This window comes from Herpailurus yagouaroundi, unplaced genomic scaffold (assembly GCF_014898765.1).
Source record: "Herpailurus yagouaroundi ecotype Mexico unplaced genomic scaffold, PumYag 67690, whole genome shotgun sequence".
NCBI lineage: Eukaryota > Metazoa > Chordata > Mammalia > Carnivora > Felidae > Herpailurus > Herpailurus yagouaroundi.
This window is the reverse complement of record NW_024420490.1, coordinates 4,816,089-4,840,644: the sequence shown is the minus strand read 5'-3', so window position 1 is coordinate 4,840,644 and position 24,556 is coordinate 4,816,089. Positions and strand designations below refer to the sequence as shown.

At 43.8% G+C, this 24,556-nt stretch overlaps 1 protein-coding gene across 4 annotated transcripts in view; it reads left to right on the top strand.

Moving 5' to 3' along the window:
• The window catches only part of ADGRG2 (adhesion G protein-coupled receptor G2), a 123,843-nt gene that overhangs the window by 92,755 nt on the left and 6,532 nt on the right, over positions 1 to 24,556 (top strand). For all 4 annotated transcript variants that reach the window (XM_040468272.1, XM_040468271.1, XM_040468275.1 and 1 more), the window contains 15 exons: positions 1,980 to 2,019; positions 2,524 to 2,561; positions 3,786 to 3,880; positions 4,413 to 4,479; positions 9,308 to 9,699; positions 12,004 to 12,178; positions 12,380 to 12,536; positions 13,414 to 13,557; positions 14,329 to 14,451; positions 15,106 to 15,151; positions 15,286 to 15,389; positions 16,179 to 16,300; positions 17,634 to 17,902; positions 21,178 to 21,277; positions 22,052 to 22,335. In XM_040468272.1, coding sequence (XP_040324206.1) covers positions 1,980 to 2,019; positions 2,524 to 2,561; positions 3,786 to 3,880; positions 4,413 to 4,479; positions 9,308 to 9,699; positions 12,004 to 12,178; positions 12,380 to 12,536; positions 13,414 to 13,557; positions 14,329 to 14,451; positions 15,106 to 15,151; positions 15,286 to 15,389; positions 16,179 to 16,300; positions 17,634 to 17,902; positions 21,178 to 21,277; positions 22,052 to 22,335 — 2,156 coding nt within the window. The remainder of the gene's footprint in view (positions 1 to 1,979; positions 2,020 to 2,523; positions 2,562 to 3,785; positions 3,881 to 4,412; positions 4,480 to 9,307; positions 9,700 to 12,003; positions 12,179 to 12,379; positions 12,537 to 13,413; positions 13,558 to 14,328; positions 14,452 to 15,105; positions 15,152 to 15,285; positions 15,390 to 16,178; positions 16,301 to 17,633; positions 17,903 to 21,177; positions 21,278 to 22,051; positions 22,336 to 24,556) is intronic.

Sequence of the window (24,556 nt, the reverse complement as noted above, 5' to 3'; positions counted from 1 at the left end):
ACTTTTGGAAACCGAGAATAGGAAATAGACCCGAAGGTTATAAAGAATTGGTTCTTGAGTTCTTAGCAAATTAGCATTGGTAGTCACTGGCCGTCACCTAATATCCTTATGAGGCTGTTCTCTTTGATGATCTGAAAGTATGTAAGAGCTCCATTTGAATTGGTATTTGAGTTTTAATACGATTTGGTAGCCAGAAAGGTGGAAAGAGTTCAAGGTAGGATGGCAGGTATACCGTTTGTTCATGCTTTCGGGAAACATCAGTCATTCAAAAGTCAGAGAGAGCTCTTTGTTAGGTAGATAGCAGCTTATAAGGACAAGCACAGACAATGAGAAATACATTACACATGGATGCTCCCCGTTAGACAAAAGGTCAAAATGTCAGGCCCAGAGACAGTCTTACCTGACTGTCACTGGGAGGGGAAACGTCATGTGTTCACCCTCGTGCAGGGAAACAGCATTAGAGACAAAATTCGTCTTCTCTCAACCTTGCTGCTACCTCTCAAATGAGGTTTTCATAAACTTTTGAAACAAACCCAAAGCTCTGGGGACTATCTGGGACGACCCTGAAGGAAAAAACCTCTCCGAGGTCAAAACAAAAGGAAACAAAGGTCCTCTTAAGGGTCTTCCTTTCAGTTAGCATTTTGACCTGGCTGCTTTTGATGATTCAGCGATGCCTAGGTGGAGAGGAGGCCCAGAGCCTACCTGGTGGATATCAAACGTCTCTAGGGCTCTACTGAGTTTATAGTGGCAAACAGTTAAAGTGGGATGGGCAGAGGTGATATTCCTGTCCTTTATGCCTATTTTTTTTTTTTTTACCTCCTGAGAAAAATCTAACTTTCCTAGCTATTCAAAGTATAGTATATATGTGAAATAAAAAGCAGAAGATATCAATGCCCTTGAAGTATCTTAAAGTTGAGATGAGAAACAATAGTGATAAGACATTTTTTTAAACTCACAAATTCATAAATAGAACACAGCTTTGCATACTTGTAATACAGCTTAATTACTAGACTTGAAATATCGAGTTCATTTAAAGCCATGAAGGATTTGTTGAGCACCTACTATGTGTTTGGCCTTGGGGATAAACCCAACTCTGATGATGGAAAACTGGTTCTAGAACAGTGGTTCTCTACCTTGGCTGCATATTAAAATCACCTGGGGAGCTTTCAAAAAATTCTGATGCCCAGGCGCACCCTATAACAATTAAATCTGTATTTGGGGGCTGAGACGCAGACACTGGTATTTTTGAATGCTCCCTTGGTGGTTCCAGCATGAGGCCAATTTTTAGAACCAGAAATCTGGAGTCTGGTAGGATAGACCTAGGATGCAAACAAGTAACGGTATGGTACAATCACTACAATGAACGGGACCTGTCCAGGGTACCAAAGGATGTTCTAAGTATCTAAGTTGTCCCAACTTCCCGTGAAGCTCTCCCACACTGAAGAAATAAAAGTGTTGTTGAGTGGGATGGCAGGAGAGGAAAGAGGGAAATTCTGGAGAGGAGGCGAAGGGGGTGCTGGAGAGTGCTGGAGGGCAGGTGGGGGCAGGTGGAGAGGGAACAAGGAAGAAATGAGGGAAGAAATGAGAGGTGCAAATGAGAGGTGCGGTTGCAGGGGCCCATGGTGAGTGGTGGGCCCCTTTCAGAAATTTGCCCTCGGGCCAGTTCTTTCTCTGGCCCTCTGCCAGAAGAAGCTGCCTGGGGGTTGCAGCAGCCTAATGGGTAACAAGATTGTTCAACCGTAATTTATATCTTGCTGTTGGCTAGAACTTCGACGGCTTCTGTCCGGTCAGTTGCCCTTGTCATAGAAATAATTTATTTTTCTCACATAGGCATCTCATTATACCCAGTGTTACTTCAAAGTGAACACTGCAGGCAATAAATACCATAGGCTTAATTTAATTGCTAACAATCTAACTTGTTTTGAATTTCACATCACCAGTGATCTCCTTCATGTCATTTTCTCTCGTTTTATTCACAGGCGATCAGAGCTAAACAAAACCCTACAAACCTTAAGTGAGGTAATCACTGTACATCCTATACCTTGTTTGTAATTACTGTTCTATTTGGGGGAAAGCATGGATCTCTGCGTTCCTGAGGAAAAATGTATTCAAACTTCCCCAAATCTGTCATGTGAAAAACACTAAGTAGACTAGTTCTGTTACTCCGGAAATCAGAACTGGGCACAATGGATAGTTGTTACAAGGAGGTAGATTTTCCTTCATGTAAAGCCAAAAGTTTCTTAAAATGAGGGCTCCAGAATGAGCTCCCTTGTGTGGTAGTGAGTTCTGTGGACAGTAGAAGTATGCAAGTAGAGCCTTTATGCCCTGAATAGCTTTGATGATGCGTCAGGAATCTGATAGGAATGTGAACTGGATGATCCTTGGGGGTTATTGTGGTTCTAAGATTCTGTGATGCTGTGATTAGTCCTGGGTTGTTTTGTCTGACATTCTCAACTGTCAAAGTAATATGTGTGTGTGTGTGTGTGTGTGTGTGTGTGTGTGTATGTTGTTTGTTTGTTTCAGACTTATTTTATAGTGTGTGCTACAGCAGAGGCCCAAAGGTGAGTCATTTTTAATATTTTTATACATATTGTTTCTCTACTCATGAGAAATAAAGTATTGAGGAGTCTTAGGTTGCAAATTTACATGTGTTCCTCTAAAATAAATACATATTAATGACATTTTGGATATATGTTTTTATTCTTTGAAACACTCACTATTCTGTCACATCCATCTTCTCATTTCATTATGAATCACAGAGGGATGAGTGGTATTGGGCCATTGCCTCCGGTTCTGTGACGCTGAGCATCATCAGTGTCCTTAGCCCCAAGGGCCACCACTATAACCAAGACATGTCTCCCAGTGGTCCAGTCTAGTGATAGGCCAGACAGAGAAGAAGGAACATAATATGGTGCTTGGGAGAAGAAGGAGAGAGGGAAGGAAAAGATGGGAAAGGAAGAGAAAAGAAATTAAAAGGTGTGTGCAGCGATGAATATGAGATTGCCTGACAATTATTTGATGTTGCACAGATGATCATTTTAAATTGTGTCCATTGGCTGTGTTGGCTGCATAGGCGAATGGCTTATGTGGGTCAGTAATCTTGCCACCTGAATCCCGAGCATTCTGTGAGAGTAAAAGTCCTAGAAAATGATGGTTTCTGCTCATCACGGTATTCACTGGTACAAATAATGGCAATTCTTCCATGAAATTCTGGATTGAATCCCTATCCGCTATATATACTTAGTTCATGTCACTCACTACTTTTTTATTATTTGCAACATTAACATTTTTTCACGTAAACCAAGACTGAAGTAAAAAAAAAAAAGTGATAATGTCTTAAATTGCTAGTTATCTGATCATCTAGATTGAATTGCCAGAGATTTCTGGATTTAAGAGACCTTGATGTTCGTCTGGGCTGGTATGTGAAAGGGCTCCCATGATAGAAATTCAAATGTCTACAGATACTAGGCAAGTAGCCAGCTGGGGTTAAGGCTAGATGTTAAGATGCTCGTCTTTGCCAGTTCATGGTTACGACGGGCAGAATGAATCAGCAGCTGTGTGCGGTCAGAGGGTCTCTGGTTTGCAACCTCTGTGAATGGAAACCTGTATAAATGGCTCATGGTAGAAGGCCATGGGTCTTCACAAGCTTATTGGGCTGACGTTGCAACTTAGCAGCATCAGTGCCTCCTTTTCTCACTCCCAAGTTTGAAAAAACATTTACAAATACGTAGGTCGGTTTCCAGTTCAGTAACATTCTGGTTATACAAATATATTTCTCTTTACAGCACATTAAATTGTACATTCACAATAAAAATGAATAAAACAATGAACATATGTGCTGTAATGGTCGCTTTGAAAAGAGTAAAGATTCGACCGATGGGTAAGTTCTCTCTCTCTGTCTTTATTGCCGTGTTTGTTTTCATATGACTCTGATGTGTTCTGTGTAAAGCTGAAAGTGTAATCGATAAATTTAAACATGAGTCTTGGGCAGTATTTAGAGAGCTCTAAAAGGTGGTTTTTCTTGCTTTTTCAATAGAGTTTCAGTACACCTTATTTGAAAACATGGTAGAACAAACCCTACTGAGAGAAGGGGACTGACTTCTCTTTGGAGTGTTTGGCCGATTGCTGCCGGGATGGATTTACTTCTGAATTCTTAGAAGTTGCTGAAGAGCAACTGATAATTGCAGATGTATAACCACCCCCGAATTATTCACTCAATAAATATTTCGAGCACCGAGTATGAATGTATAATTGTCGATATAATGGTATCTCGTTTATTTTATCATGTTTTAGACAAATGCTCTTTAAAATGTAGTCGGTGTAGGAATCCTAATCCTTGATGGATCTGAGCTTCTGTCTTGTCTTATCCTTGACCGTGTATTTTCTTCTTTCTTTTCTGTTGCCTCCTCCAGAACAGTGCTGCTGTTCTGTCCGGATACCCTGCCCTTCCTCCCCGGAAGAGTTAGAAAAGCTGCAATGGTATGTAGCAAATATGCTGACCCTTTTCCTAAAAGTGATAATAATCATAATAATAATAACAACAACAACATTTTTTTTTTAATTTTTTTTTCAACGTTTTTTATTTTTATTTTTGGGACAGAGAGAGACAGAGCATGAACGGGGGAGGGGCAGAGGGAGAGGGAGACACAGAATCGGAAACAGGCTCCAGGCTCCGAGCCATCAGCCCAGAGCCTGACGCGGGGCTCGAACTCACGGACCGCGAGATCGTGACCTGGCTGAAGTCGGACGCTTAACCGACTGCGCCACCCAGGCGCCCCAGCAACAACAATATTTAATCACCATGCTGGCCAAGGAATTTTGGAATATCGATAGTGAAGAAGGGCTTTCAGTTTTAGGCAAAATGCATTATTCTCTTGTATCAAGTTTCCGTTTGGACCATTACCTTGAAACAATGGTTTGCAGTCTTGGTTGCAAGTTAAAATCACCTAGGGAGTATTACAAATATTCTGACATACCCCCCCCCCGGACGGAAAACCTCACCAACGGAATGACCTCATATTTTTAAATTTCTCTGGTGTGGTAGTTGAGAAAGGGTATCTCATTGTTATTTTTAATTGGCGCCTCTCTTATGAGGACCGTTTGAACGTTTTTCATGTATTTGGGGGTCATTTTTGTATCTTTCTTGTTAATTGTGTGTTTATGTCTTTTCCCACTTTTTCTAGTGGATATTTGATCACCTTTTAAGAGTCCTTTGTAAACTAGGGACATTAATACCCTTTGTGGTACATGTTGCCAATATTTACTTCTAGTTTGTCAGTTATCTTTCGACTTTATGTTTTTGTCACATCAGTTAAATTTTTTAAAAATGTAGCTAAATTTACTAGTCTTTTCTTTTATTGCCTGTGGATTTGGAGTCTTAGTTAGAAAGCCTTTCTCTATGCCCAGGTTATGGGCGAATTCACCCTTGAAGTTTTCTACTATTTATATGGTTTCATTTTTTTTTTTTTCATTAAATCCACTTGGAGTTTATTCTTGTGTGTGGTGTGAAGTACGGGTCTAATTTAATCTTTTCCAAACTGTTTAGCCAGTGATCCTGTGCCATTTATTAAAAAGTCTTTTTCTCAGTGACTTGAGATGCCATCTGTGTCACATGCTAAATGTTCATAGCTATTCGGTCCCAATTCCAGACATTAGATGTTAACATTGGGGGAAGCCGGGTTAGGGGGATACACAACTGTGTTATTTTTGCAATTTTTCCATACGCCTAAAATTAATTCCATTAAAATTTTTTTTGAAAATCTTTTATTTCCAGTCTCCTACCCTCAGCGATTCGGATTTAATTGGTCTGGGACACAGCCTAGGCATTAAGGTTTTTAAAAGCCCTCTTGGTCATTCTAATGTGCAACCAATGTTGAGAACCACTGCCCTAAATTCACCACATCAGTGGAGGGAAACTGAGAGTCAGACGCTCCAAAGTAGCAGGTGACCCCAAAGTTATGGATGACGTGATCACAGGTGTATAAAAATATACGTAGGAAAAGCTAGGGAGTGAATGAATGAAAATACTCACAGGGGTTCCCAGTGATTGGCCTGCCTACTGTCAGTACAGGCAGTATTTTGTTTACTTTTCCTTTTTTTCTTTGCAGCATTTTCCATGCTTTATTACAATCAGGTAAAATTTGTATTTGAACAAAAGGACATACGTTTTTCAACGTAAACTTCTTAAATGGGGACAGAAGGCTAACTGTAGCTTTCTGCCCTGTGTGAGCCATATTCCTGGGATATATTAAACATTGGACCTCAAGGAATAGCTGAAGGACTTCAGAATTCATAGCATTTTCCGTAGTAAAAAGTAAACAGCATTTAAGTTTTAGGCTTAGCATGCCCCATTAAGCTGGAGGGTTGAGGCCCATTTGGGAGATGGAATTTCTAGAAGCATTAGATCAGATGAAGATACCATAGCTCTTTTGAGGCAGCCCCACAGACCTCTGATGGCTGCTATTCAAAGAGCTGTTAGGAAAAAGAAGCAGGACACAGAAAAGCGGGCAGAGGATGAACTCAGTGTCTGGCTAGGGCTCTGTCATCAACGAGCTGTGTGTCCGGCTGTTGCTTCTTTATAAACAGAAATAAGTCTCGGGTTCCTCCTTTGTAAAATGAGGAAGTAAGTCCTATCAGCCCTTCCCAAAGGTTACTGTGCATACGGTCCCAGAGGGCCTTGTTAAGATTTCGATCCACCAGGTCTGGGAAAGGCCTGAGATTCTGTATTTCTGGTGCTGTTCCCAGGTGAAGCCAGTGCTGCCGGTTCATGATGTCATTGGTCTGGGGTGTAGCCCAGGCTTCTGTATTTCTCAGAATTTCTGGGTGGGGTGAGTCTAACGTGTAGCCAAACGTGAGAACCACTAGGCTAGAATTAGGTGATGGCTCAGGGTCTTTCCGATACATTGGTTCTTAAGGTTGGCTGCGTATTGCAAACACCTTGGGCCCTTTAAATCCTACTGATGTGTCAAAGTGGTCTTCTTGGGTGCCGGAAATACTCTGTGTTGATCTGGGCGGTGATGATACAGGTGTATACGTATATCAAAATTCTTCAAGTTCTAAATGTAAGATTAGTACACTCTACTGTACGTAGGCTACACCTCAGTGAAGAAGCATATTAAAACAAATATGGATACCAGTACCCACCCCAGAGATTCCAGTTCAGTTGGTCTGGGGCAGGAGCCCCAGCACTGGTGCTGAAGTGCTCTGACGTTTCTAATACATAGTTGGCTTTGCCCACCACTGTCCTGCCACTCCCCGTGCGCCTCTGCCAACGGACGGAGGGCTCCGAATAGCAGGAGTGCGGGCAGAATTAGATAGAGGGTAGCCTCTTCGTAGTGGAGCCCCGTGAATGGGAACCCTCGTGCTTGGGGGTTTGGCTGCCGCAGACCCCCCGATGTAAAAAGGAAATTTAATTTATACTTCGTAAAGCACCTTTGCCATGACTTGGCCCCGTGAGTTGCTGGAGTATACAATTCAGAGAACAGAGTCTCAGAGAAGTCGGGTGGATTGCCTACAAGAGGAATGAGAGCTGGAGCCTCAGCCAGGGCTTCTCGACGCGTCACCTTTCTGACTGTCTGGCACCCCTTTGTTCACACTGCCATCCTGAACGTCAGGCTGTGTAGAGAGGCCTCTGCCGGGTGTCTGGCCAGACTGGACCGAGCCGACATTTCTCTTTATGGGTGTCACTTGCCTCGGGTTCCTCAACCTAATATTCCTTCTTCCTCTTGCCCAAGAGAGGCTCTAAGAACATCTTCTAGTTGGTGCTCTTAAGTCATCAGCTAAAACTGGATCCATCAGAGGCTTCCCTAGGTGATAGTTTGTTGCCCCCTCTGGTTGTTCTTCCTCCCACCCCAGGACTGGTGGATGTTGATAGCAGACGAGTTCTTCTCAAGCTTCCATGCCATGAAAATATATGGGCCTGGGATCCTCACCCCTGCGCCAAGACCAACTAGAACACACACTGAGGAATAGGCCACAGAAATCTCTGTATTTTTTAAAAGTCTTCAGGGTTATTCTCACGCACAGCCTAGGTTGAAAACCGCTGGGCTAAAGCAACATTGAGGGCGTAGCTGATTTACAGGCTGGGGACCCCTGTGGCCTCAGCTTCATTCATTTTCTTCCTTCAGCAAACGTTTCCTGCTCACTACGTGTGTGCCACTTAGCATCATGCCAGGCTATAGCAGTAGAAAATCGATTCAGACAGATTCCTATGTTCATCGGTTTCACAGAAGTTTGTGTGTCATTAACCTCACTTCAAGATTTTCTTGAAACAAAATTCAGTAAATCGAAGACAAAAAATGGCAGTGTGGTTTACCTATCCCAGCCAATACCACGCTGCGTACGAGTGAGGTAAATTTGAGGTTTCTGGGAAAGGAAAGGCTCACTTGTGGCTCACTAAGACTAGTATGAGAATTTGCTGAAATAAGTTCCATGATCCAAATCAATAATAATGATTTCCACATTTTTCTAATAATGGATCAACACCCGGAAGATTGTAATTGTAATTGACCGAATTATGTACTTCACAAAAACTACAGGGAAAACTTGAAGAACATTTTCTTGGTATTGATAAATTTAGAGCTGCTTTTCTTTCTTTTTTTTTTTTTTTTTAGAGCTGCTTTTCAATTTATGCCATGCCCTTTTGTACCGCATGTTAACACAGAGTTGACACAAGAGTGTGAATTTGTTCTGGACGTAGTTTTGAAATGGACGTGCTTTAGCTTCAAAGTCAAATCAATTGTTCTACAAATGATGAGCCAGTTTTGTCAATGTGGATTTGAATACTAAAGGAAAATGATATTTTGGCATTTAAGTTTTTAGAAAACCTTTCAGTACGTTAGGAACAGTTTGGGCATGTGATTCTACTTTTTTGAGAACACGTTTTTGTAAAATCTAGAAAAACAGTAAGAGACAGATTCCTAATATATGAAAACCACAGTTGGGTAAAGGCATTTAACCGCTCCCCTCCCCCAGGAGCACATAGAAGTGTTACAAGATCCCCTCAACTGAATGATAGGGGATAAGGCGCAAGAGCCCGAGGGGAGGGGTGATTGAGTGAACCAGAACTGGGAATTCATAAAAGAGCATCCCTCCTGGCTAACTCCTCTCCCAGGGAGGAAGTGGTAGAAGGGGGCAGGGGCAGGGGGCAGTGGCAAGGGCACAGAAGGTGTGCAGGGGCGGAGGCTGGGAGTGGCAGGTCCCCGATGGAGCCAGGTCGCCTTGGTGGTGTCGGATGATTGCCAGAGGAAACGAGCCTCTCTCTAACTCATTCGGGTCTCACGTGCATCTCTCTGATTCTTTCCTTTAGTGACCCGCAGGATCCTGTTGTATGTCTTGCTGGTCATCCAGATGGCCCACCGATTTCTTCCTCTAACGGTTCCACCCCAGCTGCTCCTCAGGCCACCATTCTGGCCCAGGCCTCCGGTGCCTTCTCTTCTGCTGAACCTCTCAGCCATCCACCTGTAACCCAGAACCCTGCCTCTCCAACACGAGCGATTCACCTTCCTTCTCCCCAGCCGACAGCTCTCATTGCTTCCAGCCCTACCATGGATACGCCCCCCAAATCTGGAACTGTCTCTTCCCCTCTGCCCCAGACTGATCTTTCCCACACCCTGCCACCCGTGAAATCCTCACTTTCCTCCCCCACCACGTCTGTCCCTGTGAATGTCATCACGACCAACACACCTCCTGACGAGACAGGTAAATAGGAGGATCCAAGCTGCTGCTACGTGTGTTACAATCTGGCAGATGCCAGCCTGCCAAATCAAGGTGTCTGTAGTAAGACCACGTTGGACCTTTCTTTTTACGATGTCTGCTTGATATCGAGAGCTTTCCTGCAGGCTTTCATAGAACATAGAAATAGCCCTGAGGCGAATAGATCTTAGCCTATTCTACCGAGATGACTTATTTTACAGGTTTCTTTCTCCTACAAAAGGTTGGTAGCTCACTGTTTTCAACATTGCGAAGAGAAAGCTTTTGAACTATTAAATTCAGTAATTGCACTTAGAAAGAAAAACTTTGCAGCCCTGAAAGTCAGTCACAGAGCGACAGATGTGGGTCTGCAGGGGCCCTCACAGGCAGCTCGATCTGGGATAGGCCACTTAGCTCCTCCTGACCCAGCCTGGGGGACTTAAAGACGGAAATAACCACACTAGCTGCACTAGGTTTAGAATGGTGGTTCACATGAGGATGCCATGGAAACTGCAGAGGGCTCCCCATACACAAAGTCGGCTCACGGGTAAAGAGATAAAGGCAAGAGCGAAAGACGCCAGAGAGAACTCTGGATGCTCTGAAGGTTCAATTCAGTGAGTCAGAATCAGACTGTCCTCGGATTTTCAGCGAGTAGGAGGCAAAACCAAGTTCTCGGTGACGAGATTGGAGTGGAGGTTGTGGTCTCCGCCTCCTCCCCCACAGTGCGAGCGTCCCCGGGAGACTGGAAGCTTCTGCCAGTTCTGCCAAGGGACTTGCTGTTTCTTTGAATTTGCGCTGCTCTCTCAATTTGTTTTTATAAATATGGGCATTTTAGGCCAAATTATAAAATCATTGGGGCTTCAGTAAACTAGTTAGCCTGGGCCTAAAAATGCCCACCTTTGCAAAGCTATCCCCGGTGACCATCAGAATCCCACCTGACCATTTCCCCGGGAAGGCCAGCAACGTGGCCTGCTGTGCCTGTGCTTCTGTGGGCGGGGCTGGGATTTCAGCCAGTGACGCAACAGAAGCCAAGTGACATACATATGAAAGATGTGTCGGGGAATTACTCGGTAGCTAAAAAGTAGACATAACTTGACAGTCCCACAAGAGAGGAGTAATGAAATACGCTAAGTCGATAAGTCACCTGAGCTCACCGACTGCAGCTGCGCATAAGAACAGCTTGATGGACACCTGGGGGCATTTTCCAGGCCTGGAATGAAGTGAAAAGAACACAACAAGGAAGAGTTGGTACACTATGTTTATAAGAGTATGTTACGACACCTGGATGGAGATAAGAAGGGAATCTGCAAAATAAGAAATAGGATGTTAGGTGATGGAATTAAGAGACTTTTTCGTTGCCAGACAGGTTTGTATCATTCCCCAATTAAAAAGCACTATTAAAAACCAACTTACAGCTGGTCGTCCAGCTACTAATTTCGTAATAGTCTCTTTTTCGTAAAAAGAGCTTCTAGTTATCCATGTAAAATCCGGTACGCATGATAGAAATTAAAAACAAGTATATTTATACTTTTACAAATATACACTAAATACACTGATGTGCTTTTACATTTTGTTCAGTTAGGTTTGTTTTTTTTTTTTTTTTAAGACTTTATTTTTAAGTAGTCTCTACATCCAGTGTGGGGCTCGAACTCACAAACCTCCAAATCAAGAGTCATGTGCTCCACCGACTGAACCGGCCAGGCACCCCAGTTAGGCTTCTTGAAGTATAATTTACATACAGTAAAACTCATCCAGATCTATGGATAGATGAAATTTTTATAGTTCCATGAGGTTGGATTAAGCACCCAACAGCCACACGACCACCAAAGTTCCCTTGTGTTCCTTTATAGTCCACTCCTGTCCACTACCCCCAGCCCCTGGCCACCACCAATCGGTTTTGTTTTTCCTGTACTTTGGATTTTCCTAAAATGTCATATGAAGAGACTCATACAATATGTAGCCTTTTGAGTCCGGCTTCTTTCAGTTAACATAATACATTGGAGAACTGGAGATCCATCCATGTTGTTGCAAGTAGCTCCTGCCTTTTAGTTACTGAATAATTGTCCATTATATAGATGGATCATGGTTTGTTTATCCATTCTTCAGTTGATAGACATTTGAGCTTCCAGTTTGGGACTGTTATGAAAAAGGTCCCTGTAAAAATTCACGGACAAGTCTTCTTAAGATACGTTTACGTTTCCCTGGGGCAAATACCTAGGCGTACGTTTGCCAGGACATAGAGTCTATGTGTGTTTCTTTGTTAGTGATTTTTTCCATTATGTGTTCATAAAATGATTTGGCTCTCTGTTGCAGAAATTGTTGACACCAGCAGCAGCAGCAGTGATTCTGATCTTGAGAACCAAGTGTCCCAGATGGAGAAGGCTCTGTCCTTGGGCAGCTTGGAGCCTAACCTCGCGGGAGAAATGATAAACCATGTCAGCAAACTCCTTCATTCCCCACCTGCCTTGCTGGCTCCTCTGGCCCAAAGGTATGACTTCGCAAACTGATGTGGTCATAGAGGAGACCCTCTAACTGTAAGAATACTTCTTATCAGGATTAATTATAGCCAAGTATTTTTCTCCCACATAAGAGGCTCATAATGACTCGTTAAATTGTTACTGCATATTCTGCTTAGAATGGGGAAGACAAAGTGGGAGTGCTGAATTTGAACTACCACTTATCTTTGCAGATTGCTAAAAATAGTGGATGACATTGGCTTACAGCTGAATTTTTCAACCAAGACCATAACTCTAACCTCCCCTTCTTTGGCTCTGGCCGTGATCAGAGTGAATGCTAGTAATTTCGACACAACTACCTTTGCTGCCCAAGACCCTGCAAATCTTCAGGTACATCCTAATCAGTTGTGGAAAAAACCTTTTCTTGTATATAACTGTAGTCTCCATGACGGAGGCAATTACTGCTTACAGTCAGGGGCGATACTCAAAGTATTTAATATCTAGAACAATGAAGTACCACAGGATCAGAAAAAGGACGTTGGTCTTGGCTGGAGCAGGATCTCAGAGGTCTTTGTGCCCGGTGTCAACCCTTTAGCAGGTAGACTGTGGAAGTTTTGCAGGGGGGTAGTGTTGCTCAGGTGGGGAGAGGTGTCCAGTGGCGAGAGAGCAGGGACATCGACTACATATCAACCCATTTCAATATTTTAACAAGTGTTTCGATGGCACTGGTCTCAGTAGTGGTGCTGAGTATCATTCCTGCTCCTAGCGTTTTCCAGCCACCTATTATAGGGATTAGGGGCTGGAAACACCCAAGAAAAACCAAGTCTTGCCTTTTAACTTAATTTTTATAGTCTTCCCTTTGCAAGTTTAGTGCGTGTGGTTCTATGAAGACTTGACCCTAACAGATGGCCAAGTTGGTGTGTCTGCAGTTACCGTGCACTTTTTCCGCCCAGTTCTGTTGACATGTACATGTTATGTAATGTTGACATTATGTAATTGACATGTAATATCCTACACTTTCTGACCATTTCTGTGTATCCTTAAATTGTTTCCTTTCCTGCTCTGAGGCCTCATCGCCCAACTACACATCCTCTCCAATTTCAGAGCAGTCACAGACACAAGAACAACCGATTTTACAGAGGCACCACAAATAAATGCCTTTACGGGATCCTCCAGCTTAGTTCTCGCGTCTTCCACCTCTTCTCGTTTTCCACCTCTTCGTTATACTAGCCCCAGGCATTTTTGGTATCCTTTACTTGATTTTCAGGTTTCTCTGGAACCTCAGGCTCCTGAGAACAGTATTGGCATTATTACTCTGCCTTCATCACTGATGAGTAATTTACCAGCTCATGATGTGGAGCTGGCTTCCAGGGTTCAGTTCAACTTCTTTGAAACGCCTGCCCTGTTTCAGGTAAAGTTCATGCTAACTGCTTTTGGTTTAGGTTTTATCTTGGAGTGCAGCAGTTTCGTTTCTTTTAATTCTCACATATTCTTAAATCTGCTATCAGTCAAACGAACTACTGAAAGCTGCAGTTTATTTTTAAACAGGACCCAGCGATATTGGTAATGATGAGTAACAATAACTGGCACTTCTATTAAATTATTATCCCAATTTCACAGATGAGGACATGGAAACGCAGAGAGGTTTAACTTGCTCAAGAACACACAGTTTAAGTGGCTTAATGTTATATTCCCTATACAATTCACGAGGGCCCCTTTGTGTCAGTTTGTGAAACTTAACTCAGTATTTAGAGTACTGTAGAGTGGAACAAGCTGTTTCTTTTTCTTTTTCTTTTTTTTTTTTTGTTAAGTTTATTTATTTTGAGAGAGCGTGCGCATGCACATACAAGCAGGGGAGGGGCAGAGAGCAAGGGAGAGAGAGGGAATCCCAAGCAGCCTCCGCACTGTCAGCACAGAGCCCGACGTAGGGCTCGATCCCACGAACCATGAGATCGTGACCTGAGTTGAAACCAAGAGCCGGACGCTTAATCGACCGAGCCATCCAGGCGCCCCAGACAAGCTCTTTCTAAAGTCACATTACTTGGTGACCCTCAATTTCTCACCTAGATTGTAAAATAAACCACGTGGATTAAGTGGGCTGTAGGGTCTCTTCCAGCTCTAAAATTCTCTGATGACATTTCATTTTTACCCTTGCCATCTTGTCGATTCTTTGGTGTGCTAGGACCCTGCCCTGGAGAACCTTTCTCTGATCAGCTACGTCATATCATCCAGTGTTGCAAACCTGACGGTCAACAATTTGACAAGAAATGTGACGGTCACATTAAAGCACATCAATCCAAGCCAGGTGGGAGAGGCCCGTCTGGTCTGTTCATTGACCAAATACACTTGTGCAAACCGTGTCCGTGAGTTGGCCAGAAAAAAGGAGATCCAGCAGAACCTCAAACTCGGTCAAGGCAGTGTGTAAGACTAGAATCACGTGGTCACTCTGTCGGGTCTTAGCAGGCCTGATAACTGGCCACCTAATTTCCAAGAAGGAGCAGTGGCAAAAGCCAGCTATTATCAATTACCTAATTTTAGTGCATTTAGATCTGTGGCTACAGGTCTGATTCTCACCTCCAAAGAGAAAACATCTCTCATTTCAGGTCAGATTGAGCATTATCTATAGCCTCACCATTCAAAGCGTGGTCTGCAGACCTGTACCATCAGCATCACCTGAGAGCTTGCTAGAAATGCCAACTCTTAGGCCCCACCCTGGCCCCCTGAATCAGAATGTGCATGTTAGCAAGGCCTCAAGGTGATTCCTATGTACAATTGCTGAGTTTAAGAAGCGCTGACCTATTTGAGACCCACTCTTTCTAGGGACTAGAGTAAAATTGGAATTCTCTAAAAAACCAAGAATGAGATTCTGAAATTAAAAAATTCATAATTTTTTTCCAATTGCTTTTCAGTTTTTTCAGTTCAGTAAATTAATTATTTGTAATTTATCTTTCCACTGCAGGATGACTTAACAGTGAGATGTGTATTTTGGGACTTGCGCAGAAATGGTAGGTTCCAGTCATAACTTTTTCAGTCTTAAGGGGGCAGGGGCAGAGGGAGGAAGAAAGGGACAAGAGCGATGGGGCGATCATCGATGCCATGGCCTTGCTGAAAGGACAGATACTCTTCCCAATGCCAACAGGTGGCAGAGGAGGCTGGTCGTCCGATGGCTGCTCTGTTAAAGACAGGAAACCGAATGAAACCGTCTGTACCTGCAGCCACCTTACAAGCTTTGGCGTCCTGCTGGTAATAATCCCACATTATCTCGCTTTAGATTCTGGGCCTGAGGGGTAGCTGGGCATCATGCCGTGATGTCTAACGTGATGGATGACTTTGATCAGCAGATATGACATTGTGGCAAAGTTAGAGACTAATGAAATTACCCTTCCGGTAAGCAAATGCACTTGAAAGAAAATTCTTGAACGTGGAAGTATTTTCTCCAGCCTATTTTTACACACAAGTTTTCCTGTTTTGAATAGCGAGAACTAGGGGATTCAGGTTAAAATGGGTAAGAAAAATGGTGTGGTTTGCAGTGCACTTTAACATTTTCACCAAACGCCTTGACATAAATTATCTTCTGTACTCTCTCCAACAGGCCTGCAGGATAGGGGGAATGAAGTGTTGTTATTGTCATTGTAAGAAGTTAGAAATAAGACTCATTGGTCCAGCGACTGTCCACAGTCATAGAACTAAGAAATAGAAGAACCTGAAGCCAAATTCAGGTCTTGAAGCTCCTAGCCCAGTGCTTTTCCAGAGCATCATAACACACTGATAAGCGTCTGGGCTTTGGAGCCAGCCAGACCAGAATTTGGATCCTGGTTCCTCCGTTTCATAGTTATGTGACCTTGGGCACATTATTTAACCTCTCGCTGGGGCTCAGTTTCATTCGTTTTTCCTGGTGATAATAATCGCGTCTACGTTGTAGTTTTGTGGAATGAACTGTGGATGGACACGTAGAATACTCCATAACTGTAAATCCTAGCTCTTTTATTTATTTCAAATATTTGGTCTTGAGAGCAGTATTTTATTTTCCAGGACCTATCTCGAACATCCTTGCCACCCACTCAGATGATGGCTCTGACGTTTATCACATATATTGGTTGTGGGCTCTCGTCGATTTTTCTGTCAGTTACTCTTGTAACCTACTTAGCCTTAGAGTGAGTATCCGACACTGGGAACTTGGATTCTAAGGCACAGTACTCCCCTCCATTGCCAAAATGTCTTAATTAAGTGCGTTCCTTGGCCTACCTCGTCCTGTATACTGCCTAGAAGTGCCACCCTTATGCAAAACTTAACGGGGCTTTTTGGGTAATGTACTCACTTCCTCCTACCAGTTTTTGCACTTGCTGAAGGCAGGGGTTGTGTCTTAATCATCTCTGTACCCTAGAATGATGCCTCGTAGCTAGCCGACATTACGTGTGAAATGAAAGATCAATGCAAACCTTAAAACCTAACAGCTTATACTCTGATATAGACCATACTTTTGTGTACAGCCTAAGAGCTATGCTTCACTGATTACATTTCGAAGTTACTCTGAACAAACACAGAAGATGGAAAACATTAGCAGGTGAGAGGATGAAGAATAAAAGGTGTAAAGCCTCATTGAAAAATACAGATATTCCATGAGCACAGCTTTGTAAGTAGGTCAGAGCAAGAATGACATTCCAAAAAATGGCATCTCCTTGGCTTACCCGAAGGGTCCCTTTGGTCACTGTGGGGAGGAGTGGGGCCTCCCAACAAATTCTGTTGGAAACAAAGAAAACAGGCACTTCGATTACATTAACTGAATTAAACAGTATGTACATTCTGGGATTTAGATTCTGGACACTGATCAGGAAACGCACAAATTTACTTTCAGTGCCAAACTTTGGGTCCAGCTGTGACTACAGATCTTCTAGTGGACTTTTGGAAATATGATTAATGAGGCTAAATTACTCCGAATGATTTCACCAGGTCTAATTTCACACACATAGATATGTACATGTCATCAATTAGCTGTAATTTCCTACGCCCGTTTCATTTAGCTATAGTTCAGACTCTTCTTTCCGTGATCTCATTTTAACTAATAACATGAGATAACTGGGGCACCTGGCTATGTTTTGAAGATCTGAATATAGGAGCCTATCGTATGAGAAGCGACAGCAATGCTTCTAGCAATAGCTTGGGGAAAATGAGGGGGGGGGGCTTGGTAGATTCCCCTACAAACTCTTTGAAAGGATGAGTCAACAGTCAGCATGTAAAAGGTTCCCCAGGAATGTCAATACAAATTTTCCATATTGTTATAACAGGATATTCTGTTTCGATTTGTTGTTGTTGTTGTTGTTGTTATCCTTACGGTTGTTGACTTTAATGCCTGCCCCTCCCACACACACGGAGAAGAAATTTATGCATGTAGACATTGACCGAAGAATAAAAATAAATTTCTTAGATACGCTCACACAAGGGCTGTCAGAATGTGCTGCTGATTCCTTCCTTGTCCTTTCCTTCTAGAAAGATTCGGAGGGATTACCCCTCCAAAATCCTCCTCCAGCTGTGTTCAGCCCTGCTCCTGCTGAACCTGGTGTTCCTCCTGGACTCGTGGGTTGCTCTGTATGACATGCGAGGCCTCTGCATCTCAGTGGCCGTATTTCTGCATTATTTTCTCTTGGTCTCATTCACATGGATGGGCCTGGAAGCATTCCATATGTACCTGGCCCTCGTGAAAGTGTTTAATACTTACATCCGGAAATACATCCTTAAATTCTGCATTGTCGGTTGGGGTATGTATGATTTTGCTTGCACGTTGCCTGGGCTTTCTCTGCTTTCCCTCCAGTATCTTGATTTTTCATTACACAGAAACGGTGATAAAGCAGGTCACACTTGGCAGGTTTCTAACACAGCTTTATTGTCCCTATACGTTGCACTGCCCACAGGGTGACCTTGTCCAGTCTCTTTCTAGAACACCTGTATATTACGCTGGATTGGTTGTGAACATAAACCCCTTTTAGGTTGGGGCTATGAATCCTCTCTGTATCTCCAGTCACTAGAATTAGGGCTGGCACACAGAAGGTGCTCAATAAGTTGAAGAGGTGAGCGGGGTGATAATGAGGCCCAGCTCTCAGTCCCCCACCTCCCAGCCAGCCGCACTCTATTCTGTGTGTCCCAGATGTTACACACACGCATGGCACTATCCTCAGAAGAGCAGAATGAGATGAACGTACAGGTAAAACCCGATGGAACGTCACTGCCACAGTGACACAGTTTTCAGATCATGCCACGTGTTGGTGGTGGTGGGTCACAAAGTCTGAGACACGGCACGTGTCTTGAAGGTCCCTTCACTCAACTCTGCACCAAATGTAGGAGCCTCCTCATCGTGACTTATCCTTGACTAAAGATGATCTAACTTCTGCTTGAATGCTTCTGTTATTAGGGAGCTCATTATTTTTGTTAAAAAACCAAAACTCAACTGACTGTATTTTTTAAAATGTTTTTTTATTACTTATTTTTGAGAGAGAGAGAGAGAGAGAGAGAGAGAGAGAGAGAGAGAGAGATGGAAGGTGAGCAGGGGCGGGGCAGGGGCAGAGAGAAAGGGAGACACAGAACCCAAAGCAGGCTCTAGGCTCCGTGCTGTCAGCACAGAGCCTGATGTGGGGCTCGAACTCATGAACTGTGAGATCACGACTTGAGACGAAGTCGGACGATTAACCGACTGAGCCACCCGGGTGCCCCTCAACTGACTACGTTTTAAAAATCTTATCGACTCTTTTCAGTGATTCATGAATCGGCAGCATCCAGTCTAAGACGCAGATAGAAAGGAACTGTACAAGATGAGAGACTTTTATAGACTGAAGGGAACAGGAACAAGCAAGTTATGCTAGGCAAAAAAGCAGGTTGATTATTACAAGGTTATTCTCCTTTAGGGGATGACGGAGGTGTCTGTCAGGCAGATTACCTAACGAGTACTGATAACGCGATTCCTGGTTGACTGGTCTAGGATGTCCTTTCTGGAAGAGCTGAAACTAATTAAGTCAAGTCTCGGGTTCATGACTTGGGGCTTAGCATAAGTGACCCAATTTTAGGCCTGTTGTCTTGTTTTGAACACCTTACAAGGCAGCCAATAACCATGTTGTAAAGCCCTACAGTTCTGCTCTGTCATTAAATTCACTTGGCTCTCTGTTGGCACCGGTGGTCTTGTTTCTGCTCTCTATGGCAAAAAAATTATCAGCTAACACCTCTCGACTGAACAGCCTTGTAGATAATCTAGAAGTAGTATATAACATTATGAATAATGCCCTACTTTTCAGTGTATTTTCACACAAGTAACCCCATGAAACACGAGCCAGTGAGGTTAGCACAAGGCCGTTATTACTAACATCAGGTGAAGAAACCGGCTCAAAGTGGTAACGTGATTTACCCAATCCACACAACTTGACAACAGCCCAGACTGGCTTCCTGTATTCTTACGCATTTCCTTTCCACTGAATTATGGCCACCATCCCGCCCAGACTCACTCCCCTTTTCAGGCTACATATTCCTTTTGTTCAAATACAAATTTTACCTGATTGTAATAAAGCATGGAAAATGCTGCAAAGAAAAAAAGGAAAAGTAAACAAAATACTGCCTGTACTGACAGTAGGCAGGCCAATCACTGGGAACCCCTGTGAGTATTTTCATTCATTCACTCCCTAGCTTTTCCTACGTATATTTTTATACACCTGTGATCACGTCGTCCATAACTTTGGGGTCACCTGCTACTTTGGAGCGTCTGACTCTCAGTTTCCCACCTTGATGTGGTGAATTTAAGGCAGTGGTTCTCAACATTGGTTGCACATTAGAATCACCGAGAGGGCTTTTAAAAACCTTACCACTTACCGCCCTTGTCACTGCACCTGCCATTCTGTCTTTGTCAAGAATAACAGAACACCTTTCCAGAAAGATAAGTCACTTCTCCCCAGAAAAATAAGTCCCCACTTCTGACATTGGGCATGGATTCTGTCTTTGGGAATACCAAAGGGCCGCATTCCCAAAGGTCCTAGACGAGCTCCACAACCCTGATATTTTATTTTTAGGCAAGTGTCTCACCTAGGAAGCCATCACATGTCAGTGTCTCTGTAAGGTGCAAATAGAAAAGAATTAAATGAAATACTACGTTAGATTGTACCAGGCACCCCAACCTGTGAGGAGAAATTGTTTTGTATTTGCCAGGGCCTTGAGACTGGATGTCAGGTCGGTCTGTGTGCACAAAGTGTGAGATGTCCACGGTGACTGGAGTGAGAGGTGACGGGATGGGGGATGAGAGGGACTCCTTCCCAGCCAAACGCCATTTTAAGCTGGGAAGAGCCTTCTCATGCTTTCTCTTAGTGGAAGTGCCAGCAGGCCTTTTGGAGAGCCACTGTAGTCAGCATCCTCAAATCAACCAGGTCTGCTCCTCAATCCATCAATGGGTTCCAGATGATCAACTGAAGATTTGGGGTTCATAATGTAAGATCTGCCAGGAGTCGCTGGTAACCCTAATATGTGGATTATTTGGGTTACGTTTTGGAGTCCTTCCCTTTGCCTGCCACCTGAGACTCAAAATTACATCCCAGATGTGTGTAAGTTAAGGGAAACTCTAGCTGTGTGGCCGACAAAAAGTCTCAGGAGAAGATAATTTCTCATGCACAGTCCAGTCAGCAGGAGTGGAGAAGTCTCTGGCCTTGCCGTTATTCAGGATCCAAGCTGCTGGAGACTCTGCCTCAAGACAGGACTTCCAAAGTTGCCCTGAATTTGGGAGGAAAGAGAGTAGAGGATTTCACAGGAAGTTTTTATGGGGCAGGCCTAGAGGTGGAGCAAATCTTCCACATCCCATCGACCAAGACCTAGTTATGCGGCCACACACACCTAGCTGCAAAGCAGGCTGGGAGATGTCCACCGTGTGCCCAGGAGGAAGAGAAAGTGGCTTGGGTGAACAGCTCACCAGTCTGCTACCAGAGGAAAATAGCACGTGATCTGTAGTCTTTCTCCTCAGCACCTTGGTTATTAGAAGTATGCGTGACTGACGTTTCCCATCTTCCAGGGGTACCGGCTGTGGTTGTGATCGTCGTCCTGGCTATATCTCCAAATAACTATGGCCTTGGATCCTATGGGAAATTCCCTAATGGCTCACCGGATGACTTGTGAGTACAAAGCCCCGGAGGGAATGTGAAGTGAACTGGAAAAACAGAATTCTCCAAGAAAGCGTATCGACCCTGACTCTCACCCTAACAAAATCCAGTAACATTTGTAGCAGCCTTCCCAGTTATGTATGTAATGAGATAAGCTAGTTGAAAATGCCATGCTACTACTTTACTACTTAAGTACTACAAAAACAAATGGGTGGGGCGCCTGGGTGGCTCAGTCGGTTGAACACCTGACTCTTGATTTCAGCTCAGGTCATGATCCTAGGGTTGTGGGATTGAGCCCCACGTCGGGCTTCATGTTGAGCATGGAGCCTGCTTGAGATCCTCTCTCTCTGTCTCTGTCTCTGTCTCTGTCTCTCTCTCTCTCTCTCTGTCTCCCTCCCCTGCTCACGGCCGCTTGCTCTCTCTCTAAAAAAAAAAAGTGTTTTGAAAATAATTTTCTAAGCCTCTGATACATATGAAATACCTGCTATATTACATTAGTAAAGACTCATGGAATAGAGTTACTAGTATTTAAAGGGGGTAAAATCCTGAATGTTTTCAAAGAATATCTTTTAAATACTTGTAATAACCAAGTGTCCTAAAATAGACTGTTAGTTCTTTTTTCCCTAGAGCTTTCAGTGGTTGTTGGAGAACAGTGGTTTTATCTTTTTTTTCCTTCTTCTACTTTTAGGAAATGTTTCAGTAAAACGATATAGATTCATTGTATCCTCTTGAACCATGCTGCAGCACTGTAATACGTTCCCCATTGTTTTCCCCCCTAAATTCCAGCTGCTGGATCAACAGCAATGCTGTATTCTATATTACAGTTGTGGGATATTTCTGTGTGATATTCTTGCTGAACATCAGCATGTTCATTGTGGTCCTGGTTCAGCTCTGTCGAATTAAAAAGAAGAAACAACTCGGAGCCCAGCGAAAAACCAGTATTCAGGACCTGAGGAGCGTTGCCGGCCTCACGTTTTTGCTGGGCATTACTTGGGGTTTTGCCTTCTTTGCCTGGGGACCAGTTAACGTCACCTTCATGTATCTCTTTGCAATCTTTAACACCCTACAAGGTAAGTTTTTCGGCGTTAAATACACATGAAAGATCCCAGTGGAACTTAAAGCTATCTAAAAGTTAGAGCATCCGCAGAGTGGCTTATTTCAGAGCTTAAGACTGATTTGTTGAAAAACAGATTTATCTTTGACAAGGTGGGGCATGCTTTAAGATCCTTGGAAGAAAGGCATTCACTAAATTCAGCAAGGGGTATTTTTCCTTCTTATCCAGATTGTCTCCTCAGAGGGAACATACTGAGGGGAGCCTGCCAGGAGCTCTTTCTGGAGTCACTCTTCCTTCACTTGGTTCCTTTTTTTTTTTTTTTTTTTTAAATCTGTTGATCGAGGTAAACATGCATACAGAAGAGCGCGCGTACCATAAATGTCCCTGTGACGTCCTGCCGCTCCAACCTTCTAGGTCTGTGCTTGATTTGCAGGTAGTGACAAATGTGAAGTCAACAGACAGACCCCAGTGCCCGCAGCCTGGCCCAGTGGCTGATCCTGAGAAGATGCTATGCCGGGCCACCCCCCCCCCCCCACCCAGGACAGGGGCAGGTTCTGGGCATCTCCTTTGCAGCGTCCCGTTTGTGACTGAGACCCAGCTGCAGCCGTTTCGGAGCCTGTCCAGTTGTGTTGTTCAGAAAAGCAAAATTACTACCTCTTTCAGATCAGTGTTATAAAAGACTTGTCAGATGTAATTAATTTTTAATGGAAGTACTTTGGCATTAAAAGCTAAGCAGCCTAATAGGTTTACATTACAATAACGATAATTCATGTCTCTTGGTTTCTTTTTATTCCAAATCCTCTGTTGGGATGCCTTTTAATTGCATTCTCATCCGCTTGTTTTCATCTTTTCCTGTTTGTTGCTTTTTTTTTTTTAATTTTTTTTTCAACGTTTATTTATTTTTGGGACAGAGAGAGACAGAGCATGAACGGGGGAGGGGCAGAGAGAGAGGGAGACACAGAATCAGAAACAGGCTCCAGGCTCTGAGCCATCAGCCCAGAGCCCGACGCGGGGCTCTAACTCACGGACCGCGAGATCGTGACCTGGCTGAAGTCGGACGCTTAACCGACTGCGCCACCCAGGCGCCCCACCTGTTTGTTGCTTTTAACTCCCATAGCATCCTCCTGTAGTTCTGTCAGGCAATGGATCATTTTGCTGGCTTTCCAAGAAATCCCAACCCGTGATTGACTTCAAATGTCTGATTTGGCTATCCGTTCTGATTTGGAGGAAGCCAGTTAATATGCTTGTCAGTTACATACGGTTGTTAATTTTGACTTAACAGTGTACCAGCTTCTGAATTGGTACATCCAGGTGTTACGCTACATAGTAGTAAACAGAAAAGCTTTATCTGCCATAATGGCATGCTAAAAGAAAAAAAAAATGCCCAAATTGCACCACTCACAAACACGAAAGCAAGGTACCCATCCTCATATATTTAATGTGGAAACTGAACCTGCCTCTTTGTCTTCATTTCCCTAGAATGTCTCCTCATTAGAATATGAATGGACGAAAGCAAGGTATCGGTTCATTTCTGAAAAGGAACGAATGCCTAATTCACAGGGCTTTGGGGTCCATTAAAGGAGAGATGTGTATAGGTTCTGATTTGGGACTTAGGTAGGCCCATTTTGGTCTCTCCCATGCACACTGTTTCTCTCCTTAGGCGGCCAAGGGTAGCCGCCCAGGGTGGCAAATAAATAAAGTGTACCCTACTAGAAGCAAACCTGAGATTTAAAACGCAAGATTTTCAAGTAGATAGATTGGGGCTTCGGGAGAGGGAGAATTCAGAATTTGTCCATTCATTCAGCAAATATTGACTGGCAAAAGCCTGGAGGAATGGGAGCAGTGGGGAGCCCCGTGCCTGCATCACCAGGAAGAAGGCGGGTGGGAGGCAGAGCCTGCGTGCCTCTTCAGGTCTGTAGCGTCGCTCTCTTTGTGGCCAAGGTCGCCAGTGGACAGTTTCCTTGAGCAGATTAGAGAGAGGCTGGAAGGCAGACAAGGACATCACCGCAGGGTACCAGCCTTGGGACTTAGCCGTGGGCTGGAGAAGATGAGTCAGGGATTTGAGACAGACAAGGATGTGGCACTTGACAGAACATGAAACTGGATGAATATGGAAGGAAGGCTGGGGAGGTAGGAGCCTCGGTGTGAGCTGGCATCCTGAGTGGATGGCTTGTACTTGCAAACGTAGAGAAGGCCACATCCTTGTCTGTCTCAAATCCCTGACTCATCTTCTCCAG